This window comes from Felis catus, chromosome B1, assembly GCF_018350175.1.
Source record: "Felis catus isolate Fca126 chromosome B1, F.catus_Fca126_mat1.0, whole genome shotgun sequence".
Lineage (NCBI taxonomy): Eukaryota > Metazoa > Chordata > Mammalia > Carnivora > Felidae > Felis > Felis catus.
Window position 1 is genome coordinate 84514916 of NC_058371.1, and position 24921 is coordinate 84539836.

General features: G+C 38.0%; 1 protein-coding gene across 3 annotated transcripts in view; it reads right to left on the reverse strand.

The window, feature by feature from the left end:
- The window catches only part of IL15 (interleukin 15), a 78399-nt gene that overhangs the window by 6463 nt on the left and 47015 nt on the right, over positions 1–24921 (reverse strand). For 2 of the 3 annotated variants that reach the window (XM_006930830.4, XM_006930831.4), the window contains exons 2-4: positions 7845–7943; positions 6796–6893; positions 4871–4955 (exon numbers count right to left, since the gene is read on the reverse strand). In XM_006930830.4, coding sequence (XP_006930892.2) covers positions 4871–4955; positions 6796–6893; positions 7845–7856 — 195 coding nt within the window. In that variant the 5' untranslated portion in view covers positions 7857–7943. 3 annotated transcript variants of the gene reach the window in all.

Sequence of the window (24921 nt, forward strand, 5' to 3'; positions counted from 1 at the left end):
CTTTCATAGCCCAAACCACCTTTCTCCCTACACATTCCACCCCCCACTTTCTAATCCCTGGCACCCACTTCTCTCTTCTCCATTCCTATATCACTTCAAGAATGTTATGTAAGTGGAATCATATAGTACATAACCTTTTGAAACTGGCTTTTTGAAAAACTTAATAGACTATTCTTTGAGCAGTTGTGGGTTTCTGGAACATGAGAAGAAAGTACAGAAACTTCCCAAACTTCCTTGTCCCCCTGCACAGTTTCTTCTATTATTAGTATCTTGCATTAGCGTGGTACATCTATTACAATTGATGAACCAATACTGATACATCTGTAACAAAAGTTCGTAGATTACATTGGGATTCACTCTTAGTGTTGTATATTCTATGAATTTTACCCAATATACAATGACATGTATCCACCATTACAGTATCACACAAAATAGTTTTATTATAAAAATCACCTGTGCTCCATCTATTCATCTCTCCCTTTCCTCTAACACCTGGAAACCACTGATGTTTTTACTATATCCATATGACATTCTTATCCATTGGATACATTCTGCATCCATTGGATATTCTTATCCATTGGACATTCTTATCAAATGGATACATTCTGTATCCATTCTTGCAGAATGTCATAGAGTTGGAACCACATGTAGCCTTTTTAGATTGGCTTTTTTCACTCAGTGATATGTTTTTAAGGTTTCTCCATGTCTTTTCATGTCCAGAAGCTCATTTCTTTTTATTGCTGAATAATATTCTACTGTATGGATGTACCTCTGTTAGCTTATTCAGACTGGCTTTTTTTCACACAGCATAATACTTTAGAGAGCCATCCAACTTGTTGTATCAGTAATTTTTCCTTTTATTTGCTCAGTATTATTCCATGATTAATGTACCCCAGTTTATTCATCTGTTCAAGGGCATTTGGGCTGTTTTCAGTTTTTAGCTATTATAGATAAAGGTCTACGAACGTACATGTGCCTGTTTTCCTGTGGAGGTAAGTTTTCATTTCTCTGATATAAATGTTCAAGAGTGCAACTGTTGGATCACATGGCAAATGTGTTTTATATTGGTGGTAAATCTGTTTTATAAAAAACACCCAAACTATTTTAGAGTAGCTATAAAATTTTACATTCTCATCAGACATATGTGTGATCCAGTTTCTCCACATCCTTGCCAGCATTTAGCATTATTACTTTTAATTTAAATATTCTTACAAGAGTATAGTGATATGTCATTGTCGTTTTAATCTGCAACCTCTAAATAATATGCAGCAATTTATGGGTACTTTCTTCCAGAAAAAAGTCTTGGAGTGATTTATAATTTCTTCCTTTCTAATCTGCCCACGTTTAGTTCTTGTTTTGCCTTGCCAATTTACCTAAAGTTCCAACACTGTTTTGGATAAGAGTAGTGAGAGGTGACATATTTGCCTTGTTTCTAATCTCAGCAGAAAAACATTCAGTCTTTACCCATTATGTATGAGGTCAGCTCTAAGTTTTTTGTACATGCTTGGTATCAAGTTGAAAAAGTTACTTCTCTATTTCTGGTTTGCTGAGAAATTTTACTAGGAATAGGTATATTTTAAAATGCTATTTCTCCATCAATTGATCTAATCATATGATAGTCTACTTTAGCCTGTTGATAACGTGGATTACATTGACTGATTTCCCAATATTAAGCAGGTGTTGCATATCTGGAAACAATCCCTTTGGTCATGGTGTGTAATTTTTTTAATACACTGGTGGATTTTATTTGCTAATATTTTATTGAGAATTTTGCATCTAAGTCATTAGAAGTATTTTCTGCTTTCTCTTTTGGTACTGTCTTTGTCTGGTTTTAGCATCTGGGTAATACTTGCCTCCTAATATGAGTTAGAAGATGTTCTTCTATTTTTGGAAGTTATTGTAAAATTGGTGTTAATTCTTAAGTGTTTGGTAGAACACTCCAGTGAAACCAGCTGGGCGTGGGGATTCGTTTGGGGGAGTTCTTTTTGGCAAATTCAGTGTCTTTAATAGTTATAGTAGTTTGAGGATTGTTTATTTCATCTTTGTTAAATTTTGGTAGTTTGTGTTTTTGAGGAATTGGTCCATTTCTTCCAAATTGTCAAATTTAGACAATAAAGTTGTTTATAGTTTTTCTTTATTATCCTTTTAATGTCTGCAGATTCTGTAGTGATAGTCTCTAATTTCAGTCTTGATATTAATGGTTTATATCATCTCTCTTTTAATCTTTGTCAGTCCTGCTGGAAGTTTATCAATTTTACTGATTTTTTCCCCTAATAATGAGCATCATGTTTCATCAAGTTTCTCTATTGTTTTCCTGATTTCAATTTCATTATTTTCTGCCCTTATATTTACTTTTTCTTTCCTTCTGCTTGTGTTAGGTTTATTTTGCTCTTCTCTCTCCAGTTTTTTGAGGTGGGAACTTCGATAGTTGATCCAAGATCTTTCCTTTTTCCTAATATAATCACTTAGCTTTACAAATTTCCCTCTCAGTAATGCTTTACCTGAATCCTACAGATTTTGATATGTTGTATTTTCATTTTCATTCAGTTCTATGTACTTTTTTTATATCCTTTGAGACTTAATCTTTGACCTATGGAATACTTAGAAGTATTATTTAATTTTCAAGCGTTTTGAGACTTTCCTGCTATATTTATATAATTGACTTCTACTTTATTCCACTGTGGTCAGAGAACATACTCTGCATGATTGCAATTCTGATGAATTTGTTAAAGTTTGTTTTATGGCCCGTGACATGTTTAGTCTTGGTGACTCATCCCTGAAAAAAATACTAATTCCCTGTTGGTGGGTGAAAGGTTTCATCTATTGTTGGCTGACTGTGTTGTCCAGTTCTTCTATATCCTTTTTGATTCTCTGTCCAGTGATTCATTTGTTACTTAGGAAGTGGTAAAGTCCTGCACTATAATTGTGAATGTGCTTTTTCTCCTTTCAGTTTGATTCGTTTTTGCTTCTTGCCTTGTCAGGCCCTGTCATTGGGTGTGTACACATTTAAGATCACATTGTCCTGGTGGATTGATCTCTTACCATTTTGAAATGTACCTCTTGATTCTAGTATTTTTACTTGCTGTGAAGTCTACTTTATCTGATATTAATATAACTACTTCTGATTTTTAAAAATTACTGTGTGCATGTGCATCAGCTTCCTAAAGCTATTGTAATTAAGTATCAAAATGAGGACTTAAAACAAAAATAATTTATTCTGTTACAGCTTTGGAAGCTAAAGGTCCAAAATCAAGATGTCAGTAGGACCATGCTCCCTCCAAAGGTTCTAGAACAATCCTTATTTACCTCTCCCAAGTCTCTAGTGGCTCCTGGCAATCTTGGGCCTCCTGTGGCTTATAGTTGCATCATTCTGGCCTTCTTTGGCTTGTAGCTGCCTCCAATTTCACATGGCCTTCTTCCCTGTGAGTCTCTCTATGTTCTGACCTCTTCTTGTAAGGACAGCTAGACATTGGAGTTAAGGCCCAACCCACCCCATTATGACTTCATCTTAACTAATTATATTTGCAAAGACCCTATGTCCAAATAAGTTCACCTTCTGAGTTTCCCAGTAGACATGACTTTTTTATGGGGGGGGGGGGGGGAGGGCACTATTCAAACCATTATAATATGGTATATTTTGTTCTCTTTTCAAATTCAACCTACTTATGCCACTGTGTTTGAAATATTATTATTTAATTTCCAATTGTAGACAGCAAAATAGCAAAATGTGGTTGGCGTTTTGTTATCAATTTGGCCAATCTCCCTCCTTTACTGTATTCTGTTTCTCCTCCCTTTTGAGATGCTAATGATAGGAATGTTGAACCTTTTATTATCCCAAAGATCCCTGAGGCTTTTTTTCCCCCCACAGTCTGTTTTCTATTACTCTATCTTCAAGTTCACTGCCTTTCCTCTGTCACAGTCATCCCGCTCATGAGTTTCTCCAGTTTGTTTTGTATTTCAGTTATTGTATTTTTCAGTTCTGTCATTTTCATTTGGTTCCTTTTACATATTGTATTTCTTTGCTAAGACTTCATTTTATCCAGTTGTTTTCAAGGGTATGTGTAATTGCTTGGTACATTTTTATGATGGCTGCTTTAAAATCCTTGTCAAATAATTCTAACATCAAAACCATCTCCATTTCAAAGTCTATGTCAGAGACTTTTCTCATTCCAGTTGTGTTTTTCCTGCTTCTTGGTACAATGAGTGATTTTCAGCTGTATTCTGATATTTTAGCTTCATGTTAGGAGACCCTGGTTCCATCTAAACCTTCTATTTTAGCATACAGCCACCCTGTTTGGGTTGAGGCTCTGACTTACATATATTTGCTGTGGTTCCCATGACGATTTAGTTTTCAGAATCTTTGTGGTGCTAACTTGAAATGCTCAGTTCACCAGATGCCCCTGGGATGCCCACTGGCCCCTGCTGTGTCACCCAAGGGGTGGAGGACAATTCTCTTGGCCAATTGTCAGTGGGACTCCTGTATTCCTCCCCCTGCTAGTTCTGCCAGGCCAGCTGGTGTCTCTAGGTGAGAGACCGGGTTCTCTGGCCACAGGACAGAGAGCTCTTCCCTGGGCCAGGCCATCCCCCGTGCAAGTGCCTCCAGGCTGCCAGGTTTCTTTGGTAGGAGAAGGGAGTCTCTGGCCTGTGGTGATAGAGAGCTCTTCATAGTGGGCCACTTATAAATTGAGTTTTAAAGATAATTACGATCCGAAAATTGTTAAGTAAAAGCATTGAAGGTTTTACCAGGCTCATGAATTTCTACAAAAATATTGCTTCAAGTGAGATTTCATTAAGACTGACAGCGAAACACAGGGAGAGGCATACTCCACAGCAATCATACCAGATAGCTTATGGAAAAATGAGTACTCACTTGAATAATCTTGTCAATTATTTTCAAATCACTTATTACATCCTGCCAGTTTGCCTCTGTTTTAGGAAGACCTGCACTGATACAGCTGAAAGCAAAACCAAAGAGCAAAACATTTTGAATAAGCATAATACTGGCTTGATGAATACATAGGCAAAAGAGCAATCAAGATTTTCTTATTCTGATCAGTGAAAAGATAAGTGTTATCCTTGCCTTTGTGCATTCAACAGCTTTGTAGATGAATATAAACGCAGAATATACAGTACAACCCCTTAACACTTTAGATTAATTTAAGGGCTGACCAACTGGGATTGGAGAAAAACCTAATTTGGAAGGATAACTATAAATAACCTGGTGCAATTTATCACAATGGAAAACACACAGTATGTGATGTGTGATAGGACTCAGTAAATGTTTTTGAATAAACTGCTGATATTCTTTAAGTAGAAGATCCATCAGACTTTTAAGTCTATTAAATAGGTGCAATTCTTTATATATATATATATATATATATATATATATATATATATATATATATAATTTTTTTTAACATTTATTTATTTTTGAGACAGAGAGACAGAGCATGAACAGGGGAGGGTCAGAGAGAGAGGGAGACACAAAATCTGAAGCAGGCTCCAGGCTCTGAGTTGTCAGCACAGAGCCCAATGCGGGGCTAGAAATCACGGACTGCGAGATCATGACCTGAGCCGAAGTTGGACGCTTAACTGACTGAGCCACACAGGTGCCCCTATATATTTTTTAATGTTTATTTATTACTGACAGAGAGAGACATAGGGCACGAGTGTAGGGAGGGGCAGAGAAAGAGAGAGACACAGAATCTGAAGCAGGCTCCAGGCTCTGAACTATCAGCACAGAGCCTGACACTGGGCTTAAACTCACAAACCACCAGATCATGACCTGAGCCCAAGTCAGACGTTTAATGAACTGAGCCACCCGGGTGCCCCAGGTGTGATTCTTAAAATAAGCAATAATCACTTTCATGGAATGACTTTGATAATAAATATTCTTTACTATAGATTCAACATGCACCTTGCACATTGCTCATGCTACGACTACGCTTGCCCTAGCTTCCTTCATACATATTACAGACTTGAGCCAAATCTAGTCTTGAATGATCATATACTTACTCATTTTGGTAACACTGAAATTTAACATCAGGACAAAAGACTCATCATACACTGACCAAGTGACTGTGGAATGATTCTTCAAATTTCAGGAACCAATAGCTGCTCCCTGGTGGATCTTGTACAGAAGCAAGATAGCCAATACTAATTTTTCCTGTGAGCAAAGATGCACTACACACATCCACAGCTCCCCACACCAGGAGGGCATCAGTAAGGGAAAGTGAGCTGGGAGTCATACTACATAACTACAGGTTGGGTACTTTGGGCCAACTGTGTACACAGTGTTAGCTGCATCTAAGAAAGAAGAAGAAAGTTAATAAAGCACAGAAATGTCTGAATGTTTATGAAGAGGAAAAGCAAAAGGCCTAAATAAAGAAATGTTTCCAATTGAGGGAGGATAAGGTTCAAAGGACAGGAGACTTCAGTGCCAGGGATAAATAACAGAGTAACACGAACAAGCCCTCTGTATCTATTTTTTATGTTGTGAAAATCATGTCACATGTGAATAAGGAATGTACTTCCAAGTTTAGGTAAATGTTAAGAGATCCAGTTTATTGGAAGGGTATAACACTTAGCTGGGATATTAGCAGAATGTAGAAATGTTCAAGTGGGTGTTAACCAAACTTCCTCTGAGTGTTCATAATCTGCCCTCTATTGTTCCCAAATACTTAGAGCCTAAGGATTTAAGCAAACTGGACATAAACCAATTTAATAGAGAATATGCTGAGTAACAATGATCATGGCCATTAACATGATGATATTTAGGCTGAAAGATAAAATTACCTCAAAATGAAGACAGGAATGCAAGCTTCAGTTAAAAAATGGCTGTTCAGAAGTAAACACAAGTAGCACTGGATGGAAGTACTTCTCAAATATGGTTTCTGACAAACAGAATCATATGCAAAGCAGTTAAAACACGTTTAGTTAAAAAATGATATACATTTAAAATGCTATTTTATCATGTTGTAGGTTCCAGGAGGTAAATTGATCAAAACTTCAGAATTAATGCTCTCTATTAGAATTAATGAAGCTAGAATTTATCTTTCTTCCTTTCTCCCTCCTGCCATCTCTGTCTCCTATGTGCAAAATTACTTACTATATATTTTTCCAGATGCATTTCAATGACGATAATTTTAAGAAAATTCCCGTATTACTAATCTATGTATATACTAATATCACTACTTACTTTGTTTCTGTTATCCTTATTCTCCTCATATTTTTTTTTTCCTTTTTAATAATTCAACACATATTTTTTGTTTGTTTGTTCTTAATTCTCTATGGCATGTTCATTTTTTTTTCTTTGGGGGTCATTGAAAATAGTTACAGACCCAACTAAAGATACTCTGTGCCATCCTAACAAGTGATACATAATATTTTCTCTTGGTGATTTAGGGAAATATTCATCTTAGAACTTCTCAGAGTTTTGATATGTTTGCCTGCCTCTTTCACACTGTCAAAGCCTTTACAGTTTCAGAGAGCCCTTGAACCACTAAGAATCTGTTTCATTTAGTCTACACTGAAAGGATGAATAATACCTAGACCTTGCCATCAAAGACTACACTATTCATTGAGTAGATGAAAATTCAAAGAACAAAACAGGGTGAGAAAAGTGAAATGATACATTTACAATGGCATGAAGAGCCCATCAGGGTGTTAGTAGAGTTCAAATACCTATTCCACTTACTTTCAAAATAAGAATAGTCCACACATGAATAGACCCCTGGGACACAACAAGATCTTTGGAGAATTGTCATATAACTTATCATGAAGTATCTGAGATTCAAGTGATCCTTTTGAAAAGTCCATATACTATCTCTACTAATTTTCCTTACCGAAATTCTCATTACTCAATGCCAGAGTAAATCCTTAAGTGTTGAAGAAGAGCTGGCTATGACAGTGGGATTCCAGCAGCCATCCATCCAGAATACTTCCTACAATACAATCGAGGGTAAGGAATTAAAAACACAGTGGACTAGTGAGGAAAAGGACTAGTGAGGAAAAGGAAGGAAGGAAATTAATATTCACTGAGCACTTACTTTTTCATGGGCACTCATCAGTCACTTAATATATACATCACTTTTAAATTATTTTTTAAGTTTATTTATTTATTTTTGAGAAAGGGACAGAAAGAGTGAGCAGCGTGGGGCACAGAGAGAGAGAGGGAGACAGAGAATCCCAAGCAGGCTCTGCACTGTCAGCACAGAGCCCGATGTGGGGCTTGAACTCACAAACTGTGAGACCATTGACCTGAGCTGAAACCAAGAGTCGGACCTTTACTCCACTGAGCCACCCAGGCGCCTCTATACACATCACCTTTAATCCTCACAACAATCCTACGAGGTGGGGTTACCAGCATTTGGGTAAACTGCCCAGGCCCCAGAGCACGTCCAAGACCGCCAGGATTTGAGACCAGGTCTGTCTGAAGACAAAGCCCAAACACTTTCCACTATAGTATGTTCTTGAATTGGCAAATTCCAAAGTTGCATATTTACTTAGTAACCAGTAGAAGTCACCAAATACCTGGCTTCATATAAACCACTGACTGTTAATTTAATTTACAACAGAAGTATCTACTTCTACAGACATTGAACAGCTGTTTTCAGTCTTTGAAATAAATCACTGTTAATTGAAATGTTATTTGAGAATTTCATAAGTAACAAATTCTATTTTTTCTAATTCAAGGCAATGCAGAATGTGAGGTTTACACAATCCCATATTCAACTCCATTTTATTAAAGATTAAAACTAAGACATATAAAATATAAACAATTATTTTTACCATCCTTTAAAAATAGTATGTATTTGTTGACCTCTCCACAAAAATCAAAATCTGCTCTGCCCCTGACATAAATATTCATTGCAATTAAGTTTTGTAAACTCAATTAATTAAATTATTTTATTTTTCACATGACTGTTTTATGATATATGATGTATAAATCTTTATTATTTTAATGTTTTATTTATTTTTGACAAAGAGAGTGCACACACACATGCATAAGTGGGGGTGAAGCAGAGAGAAAGAGAGAGACAGAGGATCCAAAGCAGGCTCCGGGCTCTGTGCTGACAGCAGTGAGCCTGACAAGGGGCTTGAACTCATGAACCGTGAGATCATGACCTGAGCCGAAGTCGGACGCTCAACCGACTGAGCCACCCAGGCACCCCCGATGTAAAAATCTTTAAAAGAAAAACTAGTATTTACCTACATGTTAAATAAGACACTATGAGACTACATTCAACAGGAATGCCTCTTTTTCAATAACATATTAAATTGAGTCCTCCTGTTACATATGACCTGAATCGTATGTACGATTTTAATTAAAGCAAACTCTCCTTATTCCTCTCAACCAATAATCATTCTCTTTGCCTGTATTATCTCAATGCTTCAAGGTTTTACAAAACTTCACAGTTATCTCATAATTGTCCAAAGCCTCTTAAATTCCTTCCATCTTTTTGAGTTATGGTATCCCAAACTTCGCATTGGTCAAATAACAGTATCTATTGACCTGGGACTGAGCGGTACCGAGGGTGACGGAGGTGTTAATAAGGCCTTGGGAAACTACTGCAGTAAGCAATGAGGATTTCACTCCTGGGCTTTTGCAGCAGCGCATCTCCCCACGTGCAGGGTGTCTGACCCTTACCGTGTGGCAGTGGACTTGCACTGCCCCGCCCAACCACCTCCAGCTGGCATAGGTCAAGGAGACTAAGCGCTGTGCTCAGAATGCTCCTACCAAGCATGGTGGAATGCAGCAGAAAACCACATCAAAAGCTTCAAGCAAAATAATATTAATAGAGACCAATGGAGGGGAAAAGGAAACTTTTACAGCTTTGCCACCAACAAAAGAACTAATGTGGTTTCCTAGGCTAAGAGCAAAAAACTCTGGCTTTCAAAGCAGCTTTGGAAGCATTCAACCTGCCACTTACGAGTGCTGTGGACCAGTAATTTTACTAAAATATGTGTGAATGCAAGCACGCACGTGTGTGGGTCAAAAATCAGTGTGGATCTTAAAAACAGAAAAGGTAGAATACCCTATTCCTTTCTCTTTAGCCAGGACTCAATGTTAACTATTAATATAATTAATATTAATGACGGTAATATTATAATATGTATTGCTTACCTAGTGCTTTCGGTTTATAGCATTATTTCCTATACAGTACTACATTCAATCCTGGCAATATCTTATAGCGAAAGACATTACTCTTATTTTACAGTGACGAAATTGAGGTTCTGAGAGGTTAAATGACTTGCTTCAGGTAAATGTCATGCATGTGGCCATGAAAATCTACCTCACAATCCAAGTTGGGCAGAAGGAGGAGGGATGCAAGAAACTGAGAAGTGTAAGCCCCTTAATATAGGAAGTAGCTGGGGCACCTGGGTGGCTCAGATGGCTGAGCATCTGACTCTTGGTTTTGGCTCAAGTCATGATCTTGGTGGTTTGTGGGTTCAAGCCCCACATCCAGCTTTGCTCTGGCAGCGCAGAGCCTGCTTGGAATTCTCTCTCTCTCCTCTCTCTCTGCCCCTTCCCTGCTATCTCTCTCTCTGTCTCAAAATCAACAAACATTAAAAAATATATACATATGTGAATAATAAAAATATATATGTGAATATATATATATATATATATATGTATATATATATATATATATATAAAATAAAAATCCCTGCTCTCTAACAGTTTAAAAACAGGTCTTTCAAATTTCTTGTGTGAAACAGAAGTTTCTTCCACATCCATTATTCCATGTGATTCTCACAAAACACTTGCTAGAAGTGGCTGAAACCAGGTTAATTACTTTCTGAGAAGGCAAATCTAGGTATGAAATAAATTACCCACTTCCCTTTATGTCATATTTTTGGAGAACTGGGAAAGCAGTGTTTAATCCTGGCGTACTAATGGCATATGGTCACGAAATGCCCTCACAATCAGCGTCTTTGGTTTGCCCTTCATTCAACTGGGTGCACGACTCCAGGAAAAAAAGAAAGACTAAATCCCAGCCCTACACCCAAGTTGCTCACAAAGTTTGAGCAGGAAATTTTTTGCGATCTTGTGATTGGGTGTCACTGCAGGGTGGCTGTTGACCTTATGGTGGCACTGAAAAGCTAGCAGGATGTCACTGCCCAGGGGTAAGACATTGGGAAGAGTTGACAAATCAACACAGCTGGGCAGCTCTAAGAGCTCTAATTCCAGAGTGACTTGTGGAAAATAATTGTGCACATCTTGCATTCCATACCAATATTGTAGTCCTTCCCGGTGAGGAAATATAACCTAATGCACTGCCGTTTGGCCTTGTTTTATTCTGTTTCGTTATTTACTCGCCTTGTCACACATTTAAAGTAAATTTAAAAAGGCTTAGCACAAAAGAAGAGTTATAAGTATTGGTTAATTTGGTAAACACATTAATCTGTTCACTCAAAAAAAAAAAAAAACCTAAAAGTGAGGGCAAACCAACGTTGTGTGCTTCTGGAGAATATAAAGAATGGAAGACAGCATTGCTGCCCCTTATGCATTTAGTAAATGTTTACTGAGTACTTACTATGTGCTAGACATTTCTCTATGACCTTGGGATACATCAATCAATGCAGAGGACAGAGAACCTTGATTTTAGGAGGAAAGAGACCATTTGTAACATACATAAATTAGTTAATTATATATTTGATTAGAGAGAGGTAGGTGATATAGGGAAAAGAAAACACAAAGTAAGGCAAGAAGGATGTGGTCGTGATTTTGAGTAGGTGATCAGGATAGAGTTCAGCGAGAATAAAATCAGATCAGAGATGCAAAGGCAGGAAGGGAATGCGCCCTAATACACCCAAGTAAAGAGCATTTGAGGCACCTGGAAGAGCTAGATCAAAGGCACATTGGCTCCTGCATGTCTGTGAGTCTGAGGATCACAAAAGAGGCTGAGGGAGTGAGCAAGGCAGAGCATAGTCTGAGATGGGGTCAGAAAGGTGGACAGGGAGGGGTGGCTCAGACTGTGCCCTTTCAGCCACTCTACACTCTAAGGATCTGAAGTGAGAAGTCACTGCAGCATTTTGGGCAAATAACTGATACCCTCTGAATGACGTTTTAAGCAATCTGTCTTGGCCCCTGTGTTAAGGACAGGCAAGGATGGAAGCAGAGGTCCTGAGACTACAGGAATGCAGGTGACACACAGTGGTGGCTGCAGTGTGCAGGGTGGCAGTAGAGACAGGGACGTGTAGTTGGAGTCAGGAAACATTGATATGACAGAACCAACAGGATTTCCTGAAAGACTGGATGTGGGCCATAAGAGAACAAAATACTCCCAAGTCTTTTGCCTGAGCACCTGAGATCTGAAGCTGCCATAAACTGAAACGAGATGGACTGTGGGCCGAACAGATGCTCTGAAAGGAGGGGTCGTATCAGGAGTTTTCATTTTGGACATGTGCAGTTTGTGAGAGGCCGAGTGCACAGCCACACAGAAACGCCAAACGGGCCGTTGGATGCAAGAATCTTGAGTTCGGGAAAGTGGTTTGAGCCTGAAATCCATATGGAACTCATGATGCTGGTGGACTTCACAGAGGGAAAGGTAGAGAAGAGGACCAAACCTGAGCCAAGGTATTTCAATATTAATTAGTTGGGGGGGGGGGGGGCAGAGGGGGAGAAGGACCAGCAAAGAAAATCTCAAAGGGAAGACCAGTGAAAGGGGGGAAAAAGGAGAGAGTGTGATGTTCTAGAAATCAATGAGAATTATATCCAGGACAAGAAATGACAATCACGTCAAAGGTGCTGAGAGTTCAAAGAAGATACAGATTGAGCCCTGACCAGTGAGCTTGTAACCTGGGGGTCATGGGTGACTCCGACAAGAGCACTCTCAGCAGAGTGATGGAGACAGAAGCCTGCCTGAAATGGACTGAGGAGAAAGTAGGAGGAAAGAATTAATGAAATGCTAAGTACAGGCAACGTTTTGCAGAATACTGCTCCAAAAGGGAGAAACAAAAGATGGTGGTAATAGGTATTAGAAGGTAGAGATGTGCTGAGGGAAAAATCGAGGATGTTAGCGGGAGAAAGGACCATTGCCAGGACCATTGCCAGATGACGTTCTTGAAAAGTCAGGCGAGGATGAGAAAGGAATTTCATGCACAAGTGGGGCGGTGGCTAGGTCACCTGTTGTCATGGAAGGAAGGCTGAGGGTCAAGGTGGTGCAATAGCTAGGTGGTAGATAACTGTGTTGGTATATGTCCTCCACTACTGCTTCAATATTCTCAATGAATCAGGATAAAAAGTCATTAGCAGACAGTGAGGACAGGGAAGGTGTTGGGTTGAGGACAGAGGAAAATATATGACAGAGGAGAATGACAAATGTAAGTACGGTATGAGAGCCATGCCTATTGGAAGGAAGTCCATGGCCGTGAATGGTCAGAGAGTAAGATTCATCAGCATGTGCGTGTTTTCTGCAGCCACATTAAACTGCGAGGATCAGGCAGGCCTGCCGTAGGTGGAGAACTGGATTTGATCATGGTCATGTACGCCAGCAAGCACAAACAAGAGAGAGGCAAGGGACTTGAGGTTATGTGAGAAAGTACAATGGAGATATGGCCAGGAAATCTAAGTTTTTGTTTTTACTGTAAGACTTCATGGAGGAAGTGTTCCTGGAATCATACCTTAAAGAATGATTAGATTTTAGGGGCACCTGGGTGGCTCAGTCGGTTGAGTGTCCGACTTCAGCTCAGGTCATGATCTCGCGGTCCGTGGGTTTGAGCCCCGCGTCGGGCTCTGTGCAGACCGCTCAGAGCCTGGAGCCTGTTTCGGATTCTGTGTCTCCCTCTCTCTCTGACCCTCTCCCATTCATGCTCTGTCTCTCTCTGTCTCAAAAATAAATAAACGTTAAAAAAAAATTTAAAAAAAAAAAAGAATGATTAGATTTTAGATGTGAGTAAAGACAGAGAGACAACATTCTAGGTTAGGTAGAGGAAAGAGCCTGAACAAGGACATACACAAACAAGTGCAGTGTGTATTCAGAGGAAAGTGTGTCATTTGATAATAGTGTGAAAGCAGTGATAAAGAAGAATGGACAAAACTGTTGTGAGTATATAAAGCAGGGATTGCCAAACATGTTCTCTAAAGGGACATATGTCAGCCTTTGTCTTACATTCTCGGTCACAACTACTTAAGCCTGCTATGACAGTGGGAAAACAGCCATAGATGATGTATGAATGAATGCATTCAGAACAGACAGTTGGTGAATTTGGCCCACAGGCTATCGTTTACAGACCTCTGACTCCTGGGGATCTCTTAATCAGTCCCAATTGGAATACAGCTGAGAAAGCGGTATGTTTAAACGTCTCAAATTGTCCTACCATTAACGGTACCAGCATTTTTTTCTGTAATTGCTTTTTAGCTGTTTTCAATAGACACTAATATGAAATTTTCAAATATGAAATTACATTAAAGACAATCTATGTTCAATATTAAAGCTTTAAAAAACACCCAATTTGGACTATGTTACTGTGGGTTCCTTTTTTTTTTTTTTTTTTTTTTTTTGAGAGTGAAAGAGTGAGGGAAAGGGGCAAAGGGACAGAAGGAATCTTAAGCAGGCTCCATACTCAGCACAGGGCCCAATGCAGGGCTCGATGCCACAACCCTGGGATCATGATCTGAGCCAAAATCAAGAGTCAGACGCTCAACTGATGGGGCACCTAGGTGGCTCAGTTAGTTAAGTGGCCGACTCTTGATTTCGGCTCAGGTCATAATCTCACAGTTCCTGAGATCAAGCCCTGCATTGGGCTTTGTGCTTAAAGCATGGAGCCTGCTTCAGATCCTCTGTCTCCCTCTTTCTGCCCCTACCCCACTCAAGCTCTTGCTCCCCACCCCCCTCTCTCAAAAATAAATAAAATTTTAAAAAAATATATTTTTTAAAGTCAGACACCCAACTGAAGGAGCCACCTGGGTGCCCCACATAAGGTCACTACTTTGACTTTTAAAAATTAATTCATATAAGATCTGAAGTTGGTATTTAATTCTCTCATAAGGCCACACATCATGTTAACAGAGCCTGTAAATCTCACAATTTATCAAAATAACAAAATAAATGATTAAGATGTTTCTTCTTTTAAAAATACTATTTCATATAAGGTTTACAAAATACATATTTTCAATATATATTTTCAATTAAACAATGGTTAAGTTTTCGGGAATACTTAAGACAAGACACATTGCTTAATTATAGTGAAAAGCTTCTAAAGCAAATCACAACCATTTACATGCCTATACTGCCAAGGACAAAGGCAGTGATAAAATCTGGACACCTTAGTTGCCATGACTACTCAAAAAACATTAATTAAATAGATGGTATAAAAAATGAATATAGAAACACTTCAGGTCGTTTATCATCTAACAAAGACGATGGTACGTAAATGTAGCTGGACAGCATATACGCTCATACCACTCTATGATCATAGTTCCATGTAGCAATATGTTCATGTGCTTTTTTTTGATTATTTGGTGCAAATGTTCTTGAAAAATGTGTAAGTGTTTTTGAAAAATGGTAGCTAGTATAATTCTCTAGGGCAGGTATAATGGACAGCTTGCCCAGGATAGCACAGCTATAATATTTAACCTACTGTCTAGGAATAGGTAATGAGATCTGTTCCTCTACCCCACTTTCCAAAAGTACTGCATTCAGGACGCTTGGGAAAGGTGAAGAAATTCTCCCAAACCAGAGCTCAAAAGGAAAAATATGGAAATTATGAGATCTAGAAATTCCAACATAGTACTGAAGCAGAACTCCAGAAAGAGCAAAGAGAATAGAGAGCAAAAATTAATTACAAAATGATTTTTACCAATTCTACAGAGTTGGAAAAGGACACTAGCTTTTACATTGAAGGGACATAAAAAGCACAGATAAAAAATGTAGTATTTTTAATTTAAACTCTCTAATTCCAGGATAAAGAAAACCACGCTAATAGTATTCATGGAGTAAAACCAAGTTACTTTAAACACAAGAATCAGAATGAATCTGATTAAATCTGGTACTTAAAAGACAATAGAACTAACCTTCAAACTTTAATGGAAAATGGACTTGAACCTAAGAAGGTATTAAAGAAAGAGGGAAAAAATACTGTTTCATAACAATATCTTAGAAAATGTAAGATCCACAGAATGTGAAAAAATAGTGTGAAAATGTATTTTGGGAAAATAAAAATGTCCAAAAAATAGAAAAGGATGTGGGATGTAAAAATAGGAAGCATAAAACAAATAACATTTATATTTGGGTCTAAATAATGGCACCATTCTTCTGAAGTATGTGGTTTTTTACCTACTTTATTCTTTCATTTATTTTGCAAAAATGTGAGATCCTTGGGGCACCTGGGTGGCTCAGTCGGTTAAGCTTCCGACTTCAACTCAGGTCATGATCTCATGATTACTGGGTTCAGGCCGTGTTGGGCTCTGTGCTGACAGCTCAGAGCCTGGAGGCTGCTTCAGATTCTGTGTCTCCCTCTCTTTCTGCCCCTCCCCTGCTTGTGCTCTTTCTCTCTCTCAAAAATAAATATTAAAAAAAGTAAAAATAAAAATAAAATTTGAGATCTTTGTGGTTAAAAACCCTATTTATCTTGTCCATTACGTACCTCCAACACATAAAAGCATACTAGGTACATAATAAGCACATATTCTATGTTTGTTGGATTTGATTTTTCATTTGTTTGCAATTACATTGTTCTTGTCCTCACAACCATCAACCTCTTCACTGCACTTACTTCTCCATCCAGATGTCCCAGTTAGTCACTGTAATACTATGCTACATGGCATCCTAAATTCCCTCCACGTTTCATCTTTCTGCTATTTTTATTTTGCTAATTTCAAATTACAAGCTACAAAGCACTGCTGGAAAAAATCCACCATTATAACTTCTTGAGAACTTCTGCTGGGCCTTTTCTACATCTAGCCAATAATCTCTCGCTCTCCCTGACATTCTCCACCACTTTTAAAACCTACTTCATTGAGGTATAATTTCAACATAATAAAAAACACCTATTTTAGGTATACAGTATGCAGGATCTTAACAATTGTATACATCTTAAAATCACCATGGCAACCGTAAAACACATAGATAGAAAGCATATACATATAATCACAAAAATTGCCTTCAAGCCCCTTTACAGCCACTCTATTTCCAACCCCAATACCAGGTAACTACTGACCTAATATGTACTTTCCCAAATAGTGATGCGGAAGGAAAAGTACAGATAATCTCTGTGGGAAAAGAAGAGGAAGTAAACACATGCTAGGATCATTATTTACTTACAGAACATAAAACACATTCATGGTGAGTAACTGCAAAACAATCAAGATAAAAGCTTACTACAGAAAAAAAAACCCTAAATATATATTATCATTATAATTTCCAAACCCCGCCCCTCCCCCCAAAAAAAAGGAAAATAAGGCAATGAAAAGTTGAGGAATCTAACAGAAGACAGCGGAGGCAGAAAAGGAAAAAAAAATAGAGGAAGTATAGTAAAAAATACAGAGTAAAGTGGCAGTAGTAAGTCTAAATATACAAGCGTATCCCTCCACACATGCAATGTGATAAAATTGTGATATGTGATAAAAACTACACCTGCTTCCTGAAAGAACAGACACTGAGACTGAGTTTAAAAAGTAGAGAGACAGAAAGACAGATGAATGTTAAAATATGCTATTTATAACAAAAGGAACAAAAATAAAATGGCACAAAAAGCCTGAAAATGAAAGAACAAAAAATGATATGCTTAAGCCAATATGATTATAGTAATAATAAATTATGGAAAAATTAGAATTCAAGTGGCAAGTACTAAGCAACACAAAGGCTGATACACATGGATAGAAGTTATAATCTTCAAAATATATAATAATCATGAACCTTTATGCACCTAATAACATGGTTATAAATTGTATAAAGGAAAAACTAATAGAAAAACAAGGGGTTATTATAGATTTTAGAACATTTTTCAGAAATTTAAATATGAAAATGAGTAGGCCTATGGTCTGTGGTGTGCAAGTAAGCTGGTTCTTTAAAACAAACAAACAAACAAACAAACAAAACACTGATATGTAGCATTTGCCAATTTCTGATGTGGAAAATACCCAATCATTCTGATTTCAAGCCACCAATGGTTTAACAACTAGTTCATTAAATGCCTGACTAGCCGCTCACTTTCACAAGCCAATTAGAACTGTTTTCAGCAAACCATTGCCTATGGTGAAATTTAAAAGCAGAATGAATAATGTTTCATGTAGTACATATGTCTTTTAGATTAAATAGATATAGATAGATGAAAACATTGTATCCTAGAGAATAGCACATAAAATACTCATAAAAGTTGTCCATGACCTAGATCTAAAATGTCCATGTGCCAGACCTAAAACAAAGCCTCAAAAACTATAAAAATCTGAAAGCATATATGCCACATTATATGATCACAAACCAATAAATGTTGGATTACTGAATGGAATCATATTGAATTACAATAATATTAGTAACTTTGAATTAAAATCAATAATAAAAGAAAAGAAAAATTCTAAAATCTGCCCACTAAAAAATGTAAAATGATACTTTTAAATGATGCTAGTATAAAAGATAAAGTCAATATGAAAAGTACACTTCATTAAAAAAAACTGGGGGCACCAAAATCTGATACCAATACTAAATAATAGTATCTCAAAAAAGAAAATTATATGGCAATCTCTTGTGAACACAGACGCAATTTTCCAAAATAAAAAATTAACCAATTCAGGGGTGCCTGAGTGGCTCTGTCAGTTAAGTGTCTGACTGTTGACCTCAGTTCAGGTCTTGATCTCAGTCGTGAGTTCAAGCCTCTCATTGGGCTCCATGATGGGCATGAAGCCTACTTAAAAAAAAAAAAAATTAACAAATTCATCAAGCAGTGTTTTAACAGAGTACAATTAAACGACTAAGTAGATTTCATTTTTGAATTGAAAGGATGATTAACATCGGGAAGTTTATCAGTGTACTTGCTATATTAAGACATTAAAGGAGAAAAGTCATGTGGTTGCCTTCATAGACAGGACAAAACTCAGCATAAATTCCTAAAATAAAAAATGTCAAAATATTCTCCAACTGATAAAGACTATTTAATACAAACCCGCAGGATTCCTATCTGGGGCCATTTTCACTATAGGTACAGAACAAGGAGGCACACAATCAGGGCTGCTAGTCAACACTGATATATGATCACAGCTACATGGGTTCAAATCCTGGCTCTCTCACTTACTATCTGGGTGACCCTAAGACATGTATATACCTTGGTTATTTTTCTTTCTAAGTCAGTAAAATGGAAGATGAGCTCAGAACATACCTCCTATGATTACTGTGAAGATGAATGCTTTACATGTAAAGCACTTTAGACACTGCATGAAACAGGAAAGAGTCGTAACAATATTTATTAACATTACCTTGGCAATTCATCAAGAACCTTTGAGAAAATATGGCAAGCATCATTATTACAAATTACAAATTTAAAAAGTAAATTACAAATAAAGAAAGTAAAACTCAGAAGTTGAGTAATTTGCCCAACATCACACATGCTAAGAAGGAAGTTTCAGAGTTTAGTCTTGTCTCCTTCATTCACTTATACATTTATCAAATATTTACTGAGCCCCTACTATGTGTCAGTAAGTAATTCTTCCTCTAAGGACACAGCACGGAAAAGGGAAAAAAAAAACAGAAAATGTGTAATTCTAAAGTTTGACTACAATGTCCTCAATTACTATGGAGAACAATAAATGCAGCATGTGTGAAATTAATCTCTGTTTTGTACAGGACGGCAAGAAAGACCTCACCAATAAGATGGCATTGCATTTAAAGAAAGAGGGTTAGCAAACAGTATCTGAGGAAATAGCTTTCCAGGAAGAGGCAACAAGAAATGCAAAGACCTTGTGGGAGAAGTGTGTTAGGAACAGCAAGGAGGCTAACTGAGCCAGCAATTCAACAAGTAAGGTCAGGGTTAGGTAAGGGAGAGTGGCAGGAAGCATATCATCAGGTAAGGACTTGGGTTTAACTGGAAAACTTGTGTGAAGCATCTTGAGCACTGGAAGGATGTGAATTGGCTTAGACTTTAAAGGCCACACTCTGGTTGCCATATTGAGAAAGACTGTGTGGGCAAGCCTGGGCACAGGGAGACAATTGTAGCACAGGGTTGCTACAATAATCCACAATAATAGTAATAGAGATGCAGAGAGGTATATGTCCTGATGAACTGGATGTTAGGTATGAAAGAAAGAGAAGTGTCAAGGATGACTCTGAAGGCTGTGACCAGAAATGGCAAGAAGAGTATTACCATTTATTAACACAAAGGAAGCTGTGAGAGGAACAGGTCAGAGAAAAGAAGAGTTCGGTTTTAAAAAGATTAAGTTTCACGCTTATTAGGTAGTCAACTTTATCAAGACATTGGGAGAAGCTTGATTTCAGCCCGAGATCCCAGAAAGAATTATGGGAATATTGATAATATACCAAATAAGCAATGAATCGGTGAGTGCAAAGGAACCCAGAGCCCTATTGGTCTTTACGATTCAGTTCTTGTACAGCAGACATTTACTGGGTATCCCCTATGTGCCCGGCACTAGGGCTCTAACGGAGAATAAGCAGAGTCCTTGTTCTTCAAGAAGTTACAAAAACGCACATATACTTTCATTATGATATCATAAATACTAAGACAGTTTGGGTATCCAGATTTTTAGGTTGAGAGAAATCCTAGAGGAGATGACAAAAATAGATTCCCTGAGAGAATAAATAAAGTTAGCCAATCCAAGGAAGAAGAGAAGGACTAACCAGGTAGAGGGGAAATAATGGGCGAAGGCACAGAGGCAGGAAACAATAGGAAGCATGCAGGTAAACCCCAACACTGAATTTCCTGGCATATCAAGTTAGAGAAAAGGAATGGTAGTGGTATAGTAAATGATAAACGGGAGCCCTGCCTGACAGGAGAATTTGCTGTTCACTGTGTTCATGAGTGCTGTGGCATGATTAAATCTGCATTGGATATAGATCATCTTGACCACTGGGCAGAGGGTGTACGTAAAGGAAGCAAGACTGAAGGCAGGAAAATGAGTCAATTATTATTACGGTAGTCAACATAAGGACTAAACTGAGGAAGAAGTAATAGGAATTGAAAAGTAATAATAATATTAGTTATCATAGTAATACTTGCCTGCAAAATTGGCAGGTCCTGTTGGCTGTCCTAGAATGTACGCTGAGGTGGGGAGGAAGAGTCTAGGATGACTAATGGCTTGTATGCTTTGATGGTAGGGTAGTGGGATCACTAATTGAGATTGGACCCAGGCTGGGCTCATTTGAAGGGAAGATGGTTCACTCAGTGTTGGAAATGTCAAGTTGGGGAGGCTGGTGGGACACCAAAGAAAATGTTCAGGCACACAGATGAAAATACAAATCAAAGCTGAAGAGATGGCAGGGCTGGAGACAGAAGGCATTGGCTTAAAACCGTGAGTTCGGAGGACAGCAAGCTAGGAGAACATGTAAAGAGAAAACTACGGTGAGAAAAGAGAGAACAAACATCTTTAACCTTTCTTTAGATAATGGCTTCGGTGAAAGGCTCCTAATTGCTTCAGGTTATTGGTCACAGCTAACGTGATCACACAGCAAGCAATTATAGCACTCTCATGGACTCTGATGGCGCATTTCCTTGAATGTAAGAAGCACGTTTTTTCAATGTGAACATTTCTGAAATAGGGTCACTTCTTATAAATGATCTCTATCGTCATCCTCAGAAAAGCTGCTCTTAAAAAGATTGTGCTCAAAAAAAATGACGATGTTTCACCACCGGTGCACTGGAAAAAGAGACTATGAGGGATTTATGTGCAGGACATATATTGAGAAGTGCCTTTAGGATCAGTATCTGTGAGGGAAGAGAAAAAAGCTCAATTGGGCAGAGGGAGAAGTAAGGCCATCACCACCTGGGCTTTGTGGAGCTCTAAAGCTGGGATAGCTCTCAGGAGTTGCACCAGGTTGGGCAAAGAAGGGCCTTTATAACACTCCCTCCCAAGAAACACTGGATGTAGGCTGCCCAGGGGAGTGGGTGTGACCTTGGACAAGGAGAGTCTCTCCCAGAGAGAACTGTCCCCTGAGACTCTAGCAAGCAGTACTCCCAGCAGCTAGCATAACAAACTCTTCGTTCCTTAAGATGAGTATGCCCACAGCACAGCATCCAATACTAATGATTATTTAGGAATGAAGGAAATGCAGCATTTTTATCTCAGCATGATGTGATCTTACTATGATCATGAAGTATTAAACATAAACTTTCTCTGGCACAACCCATTACAAAATAAATTTTAGTAAAAATATAGGTCATCTGAAATCCTACCCTGTTTTGGGATAAAGTAGAAAAAAAGAGCACTATTTCTTTAAAAAAATTATGTAAGGTCAAAAAAGACATCCACTGCAAAATTCCTAGGGATTTCCTCAAAAATATTTGGCAATGAAAGAGTAAAATAATCATGGTAAGTGCTAACCTACCGAGCACTTAGAATGAGAGGCAGATTTACCACGAACTCAGTGGTGCTCCCATACCTCTGTCTTGCATTGCCAATGGTGAGGAAGCAACAGTCCTAGCCCTGTAGTGGGACCCCCACTTTTGGTCACCTTCTACCTCCTAGAAGTCATACTGGGTTTGTAAGCAGCTACTACCTGCCGTCAGGCTGCCGGAACTTCCTTCAATCTGTTTGGACTCTAACGATAATCTAGCCCCATTGGACCTCATGAAGAATCTGGACCTTATCTGTGACTCTAAGGATGTGAATGCAATGCATCAGGGCCACTATGGGTCCCAGGTTCTCACCCACTTTATATGCCTTGCCCCCATCTCTCATAGCAAGACCTCATCCACGGGATAGGGATGGGGAGCCAAGAGGGAACAGTAAGGACTTGGCCAAGCTGTGGAGGCACTGCCTGTCTGAGATCATGTCAAGTGAAACCCAAAAGCTGGATTTCTCCACAGTTTCCCTCCAAACAAGAAGGACCGCCTGAGCATGACGCTGTGGAAACAGAAATGCAGTGTTTCTAGTAATGCATTATCAAGGTAAATGAATACTTCCTAAACCATCAATAATAAGAAACAAATTTCTACCCACACTGCTATAGACAAAAATAAATTTCCTATTTGCTTTATAAAAAAATATTAAAAATCGTTATCATATAAAAGAGGAAATCTGAGTGTATGCAGGCAAAAATTTGTAGGAAATAAAGTATATAAAGATGAGTTGGGGGGGTATGTGGGTGGCTCAGTCGGTTAAGCTTCCAACTTCCGCTCAGGTCATGATCTCACTGTTTGTGGGTTGAAGCCCCGCATCAGGCTCTGTGCTGACAGCTTGAAGCCTGGAGCCTGTTTCAGATTCTTTGTCTCCATCTCTCTCTTTCTCTCTCTCTCTCTGCCCCTTCCCCACTTATGCTCTCTCTGTCTCTCAAAAATAAACATTAAATTTTTTTTGAGCTCACGTTCTTTAAATTCTATGCTATATTGAAATAATCCATTTATAGATTCTTTTGATGCACTTTGATATGTAGCCTTTCATTTATCATTCAACATTTACTAAGCCCCTTTTTTGGTTAAGGGAATGTGCCAGGTGCTGGAGAGTATCAGGCAGATATTATATAGTTCCTACCCCCCACAAACCACAAAGACTAATAAGGAGACCCAAAATGCTGCAACAGAAAGCACAATAAAATACATAGGTTTTAAAAAGTGCTACAAATAAATAAAGGAGAAATAATGAATTAAACATTCTCATCTGCCAGGTGAAAGAGAGTGAGCAATGGTGTATGAACATAGGATACGTTTTCCTTTCATTCATGGAACATTGGGGAGCTAATGTGACAATATTTTAGAATTTCAACTCAAGATAGTGGATATATTTGGGTAACAAACTTTTAAAGTTTCATTTTAGGACTAATTAACACATATTTTCTGAGTACCTATGATGTGACTGGCATTTTGATAGGTATTTGGTGACCACATTGGGAAAAAAATTTATATCTGGAAACAGTAACAGAGCTCCTATAGTCTACCCTCTTTTGTAATGAGGAAGCTGAGGCCAGAAAGTTATGTGGCATATATTAAAGAGTCGTCTTTTTCAGGAAGCCTTTCCCTAAATGATCACAATCAGCTACCATTTTACTTTTTTCTAAACTCAGCACACTTTTATGGCTCTTGTCCTTTAGTTGGGTACTTGTTTTTTATATATGGAGATCATGAGCTTTTTAACTCTTTTTAAAATGATCAATGGTACCTTTAGATACATAGCATCTAAAAGCTATACGCTTTTTCCTCAGAAAAATGCACATAAGGGCATATCCAAAAACTTAAATAAAATCATCTTAATATTACAAATTCAATCCTCCAGAGGTCTCAGGATCCTAGATTAATAATCTTTCTTCTGGATTGCTGGCTTCATAAAATGATTTTTTTCTTATCTATGCCTATAATACATGCGTAAAATACATTTATCTGTGTATCTCCCATAGTGCTTAAAGTTGCAATCAATATGATAGAAGCTTAATAAATTTCCACTAATTTGAATTATCCAAGAACTAAATTGTAGCCAACTGAAGACACAGAACCAGCCTCAACTGCCTGCCTGGTCATGTCTTACACTATTTCATGATTTCTCTTAAAAACAAAAAACACCTAATCATTGCCATTGTGGGCTCAGTTTTACAATGGAGGGAAAATAAATGTCCAAGTACAAACTCAGTATAACCACTTAGATATGACGGTACACGGAATAACAATTCATGTTTAGGAAAGGGCAGCACCTCTAACACAGAAAGTACTCAGTAAATATTTGGAGAGTGACTGTGAACCCATAAATAAATAAATAAGAAATAAGAATGGATAAATGCTGCTGCAAATGGAGAAAGCTTTGGGATGTAGTGGCGATTGTGG